This window comes from Panthera onca, chromosome E2, assembly GCF_046562875.1.
Source record: "Panthera onca isolate mPanOnc1 chromosome E2, mPanOnc1 haplotype 2, whole genome shotgun sequence".
NCBI lineage: Eukaryota > Metazoa > Chordata > Mammalia > Carnivora > Felidae > Panthera > Panthera onca.
This window is the reverse complement of record NC_138353.1, coordinates 14,131,964-14,143,304: the sequence shown is the minus strand read 5'-3', so window position 1 is coordinate 14,143,304 and position 11,341 is coordinate 14,131,964. Positions and strand designations below refer to the sequence as shown.

The following is an 11,341-nucleotide window of genomic DNA, read 5'->3' as shown; positions in this document are numbered from 1 at the left end:
GGCTCGGTGGTGCTTAGGACACAGCAGTGACCCTGATTTTGCCCTCACAAGACTCCCAGTGTGTGTGTGTGTGGGGGGGGGGGGGCCGGGGGGGTATGAGGGCAGACATTAAAGAAGTGATCAGTGAAATGAGTGTATACTTACATACTGAGCTAAGCACTATGAGGGACAGATCTAGGTCTATAAGAGGGGCCTGGCACTCTGGTACTACCAGAAAGGGCAGGGAGAGCTTCCTGGAGGAAGTGACATTTGAACTGGCACCTGAAGGATATGTAGGAGTGAGTTCCTGGAGGGGCACCTGGGGGGCTCAGTTGGTTGAGTGTCCGACTTCAGCTCAGGTCATGACCTTGCAGTTTGTGAGTTTGAGCCCCGTGTCAGGCTCTGTGCTGACAGCCCAGAGCCTGGACGGAGTCTGCTAAGGATTGATTCTGTGTCTCCCTCTCTCTCTGCCCCTCCCCCACACTCTCTCTCTCTCTCTCTCTCTCTCTCTCAAAACTAAATAAAATTTAAAAAAAAAAGTTCACGGAAGGCTGCTGGGTAGGTGGTGGGTCAGTGAGAGTGGGTTCCAAGTAGAGGGACAGCCTGTGCAAGGGGCCCCTTGGAGAAATCGGGGAATGAAAAAGAGGCAGGGGAAGCTGAGGAAGCTTCCTTTTCTAGTTTGCCGTGTTTTGTCATGAACAGTGTGTCTGTGTGTCTTTGTACCTCTCTGTTCCTCTCTTTGTCTCTATCCTCATTCCTCGTCTCTGTCCCTCTCTCTGTCTCTCTCTGTCTCTCTCAATTTCCCTCACCCCAGGGGGTGTGGCCATGGGAAGTTGAGTTTAGGGGGTGGCACCAGTGTCCCGGTTCCGGCCAAGGCCACCTCAGTAAACACAGGATATCCTGTGCGGCTGGGGAAAGAGGTGGAAGCTTGTCCTCAGGGACCACCCTCTCCGATCCACTCTGAGCCAAGTGGTAGCTGGGTGCCCAGCAACACAGCCAATATCTCTCCCTCACTCACATCACCTCTGCCTGCTCCTGTCTCCCACCCTCCCTATTAAGCCCAGTCCCACGGGCCTCGAGACCCAGATGCCTTCTCCTGGGTGTCCCCCCACCAGCCCCTCTCACCCACTGTGTCCCTCTCTGGCCTCAGCGTCAACCCCAGACCTACTTGTCCCCCCAGTCACCATCCCAAGGCAGCCCCACTGTCCCCATGGGTCTCCTGGTTAGAGCCCTGGGCCTTGTGTGAGGCCCCTGCCCCATCGAGGCTCATCAATCCCGGAGCCTGTCCTCTTGGTTTTCAAACCCCTCTCCCCTTCCTCCCAACCATCCTGCCACGGATGTGATGTCCCTTCCCAGCTTCCCCTCGGGGTTCCCGGCCTTTAGTCTCATCTCTGTACCACTGCGTCCACATGGCAGCCAGAGGGATTCCTTCACTTCGTGATTCCCTAGTACCTTAGAAGTAAAGTGCCTCACCCAGTGTCCCTTGCGCCCTGGCCCCCTGCAGACCCCTCCAGCCCCATCACTTACCTCACTGCTTCTCCCTCTTTCCAGCCAAACCCAGAGCTTCCAGATGCTAGAAAAAGTTTTAGGGTCCCTCAGGGGCTAGCCGTTGCTTATACTGTTCCCTCTGCCTACAACACCCCCCCCCCCCCATCCACCTCGGGACAACAGCCCTTGGAGGTAGGCTGTTACTGTTCCAGTTTACAGATGAGCACAGAAACGTGAAGTCCCTTGCTTAGGGTCACAGAGCCACAGGATGGCAAAGCAGAGAGGTTCAAATGCAGGTGATCTGGCTTTTCAGCACAACCTCTGCTCAATGGCTTATTGCATCAATAATCATCGACTTAAGCATAATTAGATTTCTGGGGGCGCCTGGGTGGCTCAGTCGGTTGAGCGTCAGACTTCGGCTTGGGTCATGATCTTGTGGTTCGTGAGTTCAAGCCCCGCATCGGGCTCTGTGCTGACAGCTCAGAGCCTGGAGCCTGCTTCGGATTCTGTGTCTCCCTCTCTCTCTGCCCCTCCCCCGCTCATGCTCTGTCTCTCTCACTCTCAAAAATGAATAAATGTTAAAAAAAAAAAGCATAATTAGATTTCTGCACTGGGACCGCAGGTGCTCAGTAAACGTTCCTTAAGTGCGTGAATGGGACGGGGAGGTGGGGGAGATGAGCCTTGGTAGGGGCAGAGTTCAGATCTCAGAGGAGCAGAGGACAGACACAGATTTAGCGAGGCACGCAGTAGGCCATCATACATCTTTTCTGAATAAGAGAAGGAACGAAGGGAGGGGAGCAAAGGACAGCAAGGACAACTGTCCCAGGTGTTGAGGAGAGAGGTGTGTGTGTGATGGGGGATCCTGAGAATGCCCCTGGAGGGGAGCTAGCCTGGCTGGGGAGTGTCCTGGCAGGAACACAGAGGCTCTGTGAAAAGGAGTAACGGCGCCAGGGCTGGTGGCTCAGCTCGGAATGGTGTGGGCCCTGGAATCTGCTGGCTGAGGTAGGGCGGCCTCTTGGGGTTGAGCCTGAGGGCGGTGGGGCACACTAGAGCCTGGGAGCCTGCGCAATCATCTGGGGGTCAGACATGGGGAGAGTAGGGGGTGGGGGGGAATAGGTCCTCAGGCACGAGCTGCTCACAGACCCGAGGGCACCAGTGGGATGGGACTAGAGCTGATCCAGCCCATATGGTGCTTTTGTGCAAACGGCATACTCCGGCATACTCCTTCCCCAAGGCGTTTGACCTCCATCTGCTGGGAAACTGTTGCAGTCAATATGTAAATGAATGGTGCCTGAAACACGCATAGTAGCCCCTTAAACATGGAGTCTATGCGCAGCCCACAACCTGTGTAACGGTATACAGAGGCTCTGGGGAGAGGGGGGGCATCGCTGGCCAAGTAGGCACAGGGGCAGATGCGAGCATCGTTGACAGATGGGTAGGCTGTCTGCATCAGTATGCATCACAGATTGTCCCCCAGTTTGGCACCCAGAGACAACGGAAACAGGCCCCCAGAGTGTTGTAAACAGAGGGCATTGCTGGCCCTACACTGGGAGATTACTTGACCACTGGACAGATCTCCAGGGAACTAAGGCAGTGGCATCTCAGACCCCCAGACTGAGCACCAGGGGGCATTGCAGAGCTCAACCCACACTCTCAAGGTCTGAATCCCATTGGAGTCACCCGGTGTAGGAGTCAGGCACCCGAAGACCCTCAGCCAGGGCACCAGCTCCCTTCGGGCCATTTCCACTCCCCCTCCCCGGGCCGCCCCATCCACTTCCAGAAATGGGCACGACTTCCTCTCCTCCTCCAGGAAGCTCCGCTCTGCCCGCCCCTTCCCGGCCCGAGGGGCCGCCGAAGCTGCCCGCCTCCCCCAGTTCCACCCCAGCTTCAGCCTCCCTAGAGCTTCCGGCCAGGGTGGAGGCTCTGGGGCTCGGCGATTTCGGTGTCCTCTTGCCGGCGTTACCCCACTGGAGGCCCAGCGGGCCTCGCAGGTCACCGTCCGGCCCCCGGCCCCCCGGCCGCCCGTGGGTTTCACCGTGCCCCTCCCCCCGCCCGCACCCGGGGCGCTGCCCTGCCCCCACAGCCGCCAGGAAGGACGCCTCCTGGGTCCCGTGCCAGGCCTCTGAGTGTGCGGCCCCTCCCAGCCGGGCCAGGAATGCGGCTGGACCGCGGGGGCGGCGCAGACACCCGGCGCGGCGCTCGGGCGGGCCCTATCACACGAGCAGTGGGGCAGGTGGCCCCAGCTCGCCAGGGCCTGGGTTTCTTCTAGAAGGAAAGCAGGACCGCCTCTGCTTTGCGGTCAAGCCGCTAAACCCGGTGGCTTTATTTCAGAGGCACCCTCCAAATTGCCCTATCCCTGCCCAAAGGCAGATGAGACCCCGAGTGGATTTTTTTTTTTTTTTTCTTAACTTGCTGGAGTCTCCCGTGCCTTTCCCCATTTTCTTGGAGAGCTGGCTCTCAAAGCTCTTTGGAGAAGCTCCATCAAGCCTTCAGCTTTGTGCTTTTATTTCTGGCTCATTCTGAAACCTCCCTTTTGCCCCACCCCCAGCCTCAAGACACACAGGTAGACTTCAGGCAAGGCCATGATTTCTGGTGGCCTGGGGCTCCTCCACTGCTACCACGACCACCATCATCATGCACAATCAGGGAAACCTGGCTGAGTATGTTGGGGGGAGTTTTCTAGAGGGCCAGTTACCAGAGCTAACTCATCCGCTTACCAGAACAAGAAAGCAGTAAAGTTCACGGCTTGAAACCCACCCCCTCATGCGATGTCCTGTTGGAGCCTCAGTTTTCTCAAAATGTAAAATGGGGATAGTAATAATGGCCATCTAATTTCAAAGATGAAAAGAGTGAACACACGTCAGGTGCTTAGCACACACAGTCCACGCTCAGTAAAATTTGGAGGTTATTACCTGACCCTTGCCTTAGCCCAGAGACAAAGCACACAGACTTGAAATAACCCAGGAATGGTTTTAATTTCCAGAAAATGGTGCAGTCTCGTCCCACATCACGGAAAAAGTATCCCCGGGAACGACCTCCGCCGATTCAGTCCAGCACAGGGCCTGGTCCAAATCACATTCCAGCCACCGGGCCCTGTCATCCCCTCCCAAGGGCCAGTCCCAGACTCCCCTCATTAGCCCTAGACAAGAGGACAGAGGTGAAGTTGCTCAGGAATGGATTCTGTCTCTCCAAAGCCCCTCTTTCCGTTCTAGGGAAGTTAGCTGTGTCTTTCCAAGGACAGTTAGTCCAGCAACCAGGCTCAGTTTGGACACCAAACCACCATCTCCGCTGTGGGGGTCAGCGCCCTGGCCCCGGTGGCCGCTCCAGCGCCTGTGTGCCCACCAACACGTCCAGCAGGTAGTCTAGCTGGGCCTCATCCAGCTCCAGACCTTCCTCCTTGCCAGGCCCATCCTCAGGGCCGGGTTTGAGGCCCTCAGACGCTGGTGCCCAAAGTTCGCTGTCGTACATAGAGGTGTCGATGTCCTCAAACAGGCCCTCGAGCTCATCGTCCAGCAGACAGCCAGTGGCTGGGCCCAGCAGGTCCAAGGCACCCAGGCCGGGTGGGGCCCCGCCACTGGGGCGGCCCGGCGGCCCTTCGTCCACCAAGGGCTGGGGGGCCTGGCTCAGGCCCTCAATATGGCTGAGGTCCTCCAGAAGGCTGGCCATGGAGGCTGAGAGGGCAGCGTCTGAGCTGGCCAGCAGGCTGTCAGCCGCCACGCCAGGGGCCTCAGGCGGGCTGGGCACGGAGGGCAGGGTAGCTTCGGGCTCCACGGATGCCTGGATGCGCCGTAGGGTGTTCACTAGCAGCACCAGGTGCCGCAGGTCCGGCTCACTCTGCCGCAGGCTGTGGTGGAGCTTGAGCACCGAGAGGTCTAAGAGGGAATTGGAGGGCACAGCCGGGGGTGCCTGTGCCACTGCTGGGAGCCTGGGATCCAGCCACCAGGTGTCGACTGCCAAGGCTTCCTTCTCCGGCTCCTCCTCCTCCTCCTCCTCCCGCTTGCGCTTCAGACCTTTGCTCAGCATCATCTGCAGGGGGTGGGGGGTGGGGCGAGTCATTCACTTATAGAAAGTCCGTGGCAAGTTCAAACCCTGGCTCTGGTAACTGGTGTCTGGTGTGATCTCGGGCCAGTCATTTAACTTCTTGAGCCTGTGCTTCCTTAGGGAAACTTTAAGATAATGGATGATAATAGTATCTACTTCATAGAGTTGTTCTCCGGAGTAAATGAGATAATATACAAAAAGCACAACAGTGCCTAGTACACTCTATTTTTTTTGAGTTTATTTATTTTGAGAGAGGGGGAGAGAGAGGTAGAGGGGGGGAGGGAATCCCAAGCAGTCCCTTTGATATCAGCGCAGAGCCTGACTCGGGGCTCGATCTCATGACCTGAGCAGAAGTCAAGAGTCGGATGCTTAACTGACTGAGCCACCTAGGCGCCCCTACATTGTAACTATTCTTATTAACAAGTACTTTTAATAGCTATTATTATGTACTTCTTCAGTGAACCATGTGAAATGCCCAATATTCAACCTTTTTTTAACCCATGAAAGCAGCTGTTTCACATAGTTTAACCTAACATTTATTGAATGTCTATAAATCAGACAAATACATACATAAACACAGGAAATGTAGGGGCGCCTGGGTGGCTCGGTCGGTTGGGCGACCGGCTTCGGCTCAGGTCATGATCTCACAGTCCGTGAGTTCGAGCCCCGTGTCGGGCTCTGTGCTGATAGCTCAGAGCCTGGAGCCTGCTTCAGATTCTGTGTCTCCCTCTCTCTCTGACCCTCCCTCATTCATGCTCTGTCTCTCTCTGTCTCAAAAATAAATAAACATTAAAAAAAAAAGAAATTTTAAATACAGGAAATGTACAGATGGTGCTAGGAAGACACTAAAAGATTCTGGGGGGTGGTCAGGGCAGGCTCCTCTGAGTAAGAGACATTTGAGTGGAGCCCTCAAGCAGGAGAAGGAGTCAGCTATAGAAGAACCAGGGGGAGAGCACTCAGAGAAGAGAGAACAACAACAAAAGCAAAGAAAGACCTGGAGGCTGGATGAGCTTGAACTGAAAAAACACCCGTGTGGTCAGCGCACAGAGTGACATGGGAGGGAACAGGGTTTGGAGAGCAAGCAGAGGCAAGAAGTTTGGATTTTACTGTGAGTGTCACTGAAGGGTTCTGAGCAGGGAATAGAGTGGTGCTGTGGATTAGGTTTCCAGAAGATCCCCCTCAGCTGCTTGGAGTAAGATGAGTGGGGAGGAGTGGAGACGGGGAAGAGCGTGATCGGAAGCTCCATTTGGAGGCTAGTGCACTCTTGGGATGATGATGGTAGCTTGGAGTAGAAGGTGATTGGTAGTGGACGTGGAAGGAAGTTGATCGATTCAGGATTTATTTGGGAGGCCTAGTAGACAGAGCTTGCCGGGAAATCTTGACGGGCACAGGGGGCCACTGAGAGAACTTTGAGGACCCACACTTTCCCCGAGGTAGGGGCCCCTGGAGTTCTGGACCCCAGCCCCAACTTGCTTTTTTCAGACTGGAAGCTTGCAAGGTCCAATCCCCGAGGAGTTGCCCAACAGGACCTTAGAAGTAACCCCCCACCCTACTAAAAACGGTCCTCGCCTCCTTCCCCGCAGACCCGGGAGTTCAGAACCGCAGGAATTCTGCCCCCACCCGACTCCGCCCCCTGGTCCCGGTGCCCCCTAGCGGCGCCAGGCCGGCTTTCCCCGGGGATTCCGGCTCCTCAGACCCCGGGATCCTCGACACTGCCCCCACGTCCTGGCTGTCGCTCCAGCTTGCCGCCCAGGACCGTGCGGGCTGGGATCCCCGGAGGACTATTCCGCCTTCTCTGCCTGCGCTCGCTTCCGGCAGGCAGTGGAGGTGGCTCCTTCCGAAGCGGCGGCGGCGGCGGCGGCGGGGGCGGGTGAGTCACGCAGCCGGAGCCAGAAGCCGGCGCCTCCGCCCCCTTCCTGGGCTGCGACGTGATTCACCCAACCCGGCCGGGCGACACTTAGAGGCCCGCGCATCTCGATCCCGGGCAGCCCCGGCGCGTACCGGCAGGACCCGGGGATCGAACCGGCCAAACGACCCCGCCGAGGGTTTCCCGTCTCTCCTCAGGCCCCTTCACTTCATTTACATACCTAGCTCACCCGCTGCCAATCAGAACGAAGAGGGATCAACGCACAGCCAATCAGGAAGCGGCGACGGCAGCATCGCTCGCTCGCTTTCCTTCAGCAACCGGCGCCTGGGTCGTGAGACGCAGTTCTGACTCCGGCGCACGATTCCAGGCTCCTGACTCTCCTTAACTACCGCCCACTCCCGTGGCGGCCCCGCCCTCCACCCAGGGATTGGGCCTGGACGGTGATGGGCGGAGCCTATAGAGGGAAGGTTCGAAAGGAGGGTAGGTTGGCTCCAGGGCGCATGCCCGGCTACTGCGTGAAGGGACCGGGCCAGGTGGGGTGGCCGTTTTCCCTGCGGGACAGTAGAGGGGAGGGGTTTTTAACCTCTCAAAGTGCAGGCCCCTCACACCTGCCCATGCACTTGCCAAACCCAAACTGAGCTTCTTACACACCCAACTCTAACGGGTCTGTACTGTAAGCCAGATAGGCATGGGTTCAAATTCTAACCACTCATTAGATGTGTGTGTGACCTTGGAAAAATGCTTAACCTCTCTGAGCCACACAGTGTGTTAAATGGGCATCTTCTTACCTACCCCTTGGGAGTTAGGAAAATTAAAATAAGTTTGTATCTGTAAGAGCACTATAGCACGTTCAGCAAATGCTGGGCAGTTATATGGTGGTTATAGGCGTGGAGGGAGGCGGCAGGAGTGGATGGCACTGGAGTCACATATCCTGGGCTTCATACCCTAAGTAACGTTGTGACTTTGGGCGAGTGTTTGAATCCCCTCGGGTCTCAGTTTCCTCACCTTAAAAAAATTTTTTTTTTAATGTGTATTTTATTTTTGAGAGAGAGAGAGAGACAGAGCTCAAGTGGGGGAGGGGCGGAGAGAGAGAGGGAGACACAGAATCCGAAGCAGGCTCCAGGCTTTGAGCTGTCGGCACAGAGCCCAAAGGGGGGCTCAAAACCACGAACTGTGAGATCATGACCTGAGCTAAAGTCAGATCCTTAACCAACTGAGCCACCCAGGTGCCCCTGTTTCCTCACCTTTAAAATGAGATTATTTTGAGGATTAAAAAGAATAATCATATAAGGGCACCCGGTTGACTCAGTTGGAAGACCATGCAACTCTTGATCTTGAGAGTGTGGGTTCAAGCCCCACGTTGGGTGTAGAGATTATTTAAAAACAAAATCTTTAAAAAAGGCCGGGGTTGGGGGGGACGGGGTGCCTATGTGGCTCAGTCTGTAGAGCATGTGACTCTCGATGTCAGGGTCATGAGTTCGAGCCCTTAGTAGGGCTTGGAGCCTACTTAAAAATCAATACATACATTAATTCATTAATTAATATCAAAAAAAGAGTAATCGCACGAAATGCTCAGAATGGTGCTCGACATGTCCTTTTGGTGGTAGCACTAGCGGTTGGCATAGCACAGGTACTTAATTCAAGGAGAGGGGGACTTGTGGGGTGGGGTATAGGTAGACAGGAGTTTAACACTTGTCTGATAAACTGACAATGGGACTTAGCTTCTCCAAGTAGCTCATTTGCTAACTCTTCTGGAGTTCTGGGAAGAATTGTTAGTTGTAAATAAAGCTTCTGGCCAAAGTAAGCTCTAGAAAATGCTAACTAAACGATTCGATTCAGGCATCAATTATCAATGGATGCTCAAACCTTAGGGTGAAAGGTTAACAGGATCTTGGCAGGCTCCAACACATCACCCCACAGGTTACTTGCTAACTGCAAGGGGAAAATATCCTTTTATGATGTGGAGATGTGGTTCTCACCACCTTAACCATGTAATGAAACTCTCTACCCACAAGAGAGGGACACCCCAATACTGGGCACCACCCAATATGATGTGTTAGGAAGTACACACACTCCCTGTGGAGTCTCCCTGTTAAATTTCATAAACTGAATCTCACAAAGCCTCTAGCCTAACCTTCAGCTTATAGGAAACAGAGAGGAACAAATTAAACATGAACACAATCAGACAAATACAAAATGTGGAACATCTGCAGCACAACTGTGCTGTTCCACCAACAATTCAATTTCAAGAAAACAGAAAAAGGTTTTGGTGGGGTTGATGGTGGAGGATTTTCCAGAATGAAAATTACTGTATAATGTCTTTATTACAACCAAATAAGCGTATGAACCTTCACGAAATCCTGACTGGGGGGGGGGGGGGGGGCGGTGTTGGAGAAACAGCTACAAAAGATATTCACGGGGAAATCTGAATATAGACTGGATATCAGATGACTTGTGGAATTCTTAATTCTTTTTATTTTATGTTTACTTATTACATTTTTTTTTTAAGACAGAACGCAGGGGAGGGGAAGAGAGAGAATCCCAATCAGGGTCCTTGCTGTCAGCGAAGAGCCAGTTGTCATGGGACTCGTTCTCACATACCATCATGAGATCATGACCAGAGCCGAAATCAAGAGTCAGACCCTTAACTGATTGAACCATCCAGGCGCCCCTGGAATTTTTTTTTTTAATTTTTTTTAATGTTTATTTATTTTTGAGACAGAGTGTAAGGGAGGGGCAGAGAGAGAGAGAAACAGAACTTGAAGCAGGCTCCAGGATCTGAGATGTCAGCACAGAGCTTGATGTGGGGCTTGAACTCACCAACTACAAGATCACCTGAGGTGAAGTCAGACGCTTAACCAACAGAGCCACCGAGGTGCTCTTTTTTTTTTTTTTTTTTTTTTTTTAAGGTTTTTCATTTATTGACAGAGAGAGAGAGAACAAGTGGGGTAGGGACAGAGAGTGGGAGAGAGAAAATCCAAAGCAGGCTCCAAACTGTCAGCACAGAGCCCGATGTAGGGCTCGAACTCACGCACCATGAGATCATGCCAAAATCAGAGTCAGACACTCAACCGACAGAGCCACCCAGGCGCCCCTGGAAATCTTAATTCTATTAGATGTGAAATGTTGTGTTTGTAGGTGAGTGTCCTTAATCTTAAGAAATACCGAGGTGCCTGGGTGGCTCAGTCAATTAAGCATCAGAATCTTGATCTCAGCTCAGGTCATGATCTCATGGCCCCCACTGGGGCTCTATGCGGGTGGCCCCCTGGAGCCTGCTTGGGATTCTCTCTCTCCCTTTCTCTGCCCCTTCCCTGCTTGCAAGTGCTTGCTCTCTCTCTCTCTCTCTCAAAATAAATAAACTTAAACAACAACAACAACAACAAACAAAACCTCCTTTCCTATTAAAAAAGAAAAAAGGAAGAAAAGAAAAAGAAATTCCTGCTGAGCTATTAGAGGTAGAATGTTAAGATGTCTACAATTTACTTTCCAATGGTTCAGCAAAAGAAAAAATATACATATGCATATATACATATGTAGATAAAGGAAACAAAATATTAACAATTAAATCTAGATGGGAGGCTATACAGGCACTGAGAATACATCCCACCCCCCATCTTTTCTATATGCTTACCATTTTTCATAATAAAAGGAGGGTAAAATGCTAATTAGAAGCAGGCCCCTGCTAGGCAAGTTCACATAATTTCTCCCATAACCTATCTTTATGGCCTAAGGAAACAGGAGGCTCCGAGTCTCCAAGTGGCTTGCTCCAGATCGCATGCTGGAGAGCTCACAGAAATCGCAAGAGCTTGATTAACCCGTATTTATTGAACACCTACTATATTCTGGGCACTGTTACAGTCAATAAGGATCCAGCAAGGATACGTGAGGATAAGCCTCACAGGGTCTCTCTTTTCATGGCTCAGGGGAGGAGGTAAACAAAGAAAAGAAATATGAAAACAAAGACAT

General features: G+C 53.1%; 1 protein-coding gene across 1 annotated transcript; it reads right to left on the bottom strand.

The window, feature by feature from the left end:
- Positions 1-4,417: 4,417 nt before the first annotated feature.
- SERTAD1 (SERTA domain containing 1) lies at positions 4,418-7,762 on the bottom strand. Its single transcript, XM_078438421.2, has 2 exons — positions 7,596-7,762; positions 4,418-5,493 (listed from the first exon to the last, which is right to left on the bottom strand). The coding sequence occupies exon 2, from the start codon at positions 5,491-5,493 to the stop codon at positions 4,765-4,767; it is 729 nt and encodes a 242-aa protein (XP_078294547.1). The 5' UTR covers positions 7,596-7,762; the 3' UTR covers positions 4,418-4,764.
- Positions 7,763-11,341: the final 3,579 nt, after the last annotated feature.

Excerpts from the sequence above, each read along its gene's own strand:
- SERTAD1 (XM_078438421.2), bottom strand. The coding sequence starts at position 5,493 with ATGATGCTGAGCAAAGGTCTGAAGCGCAAGCGGGAGGAGGAGGAGGAG.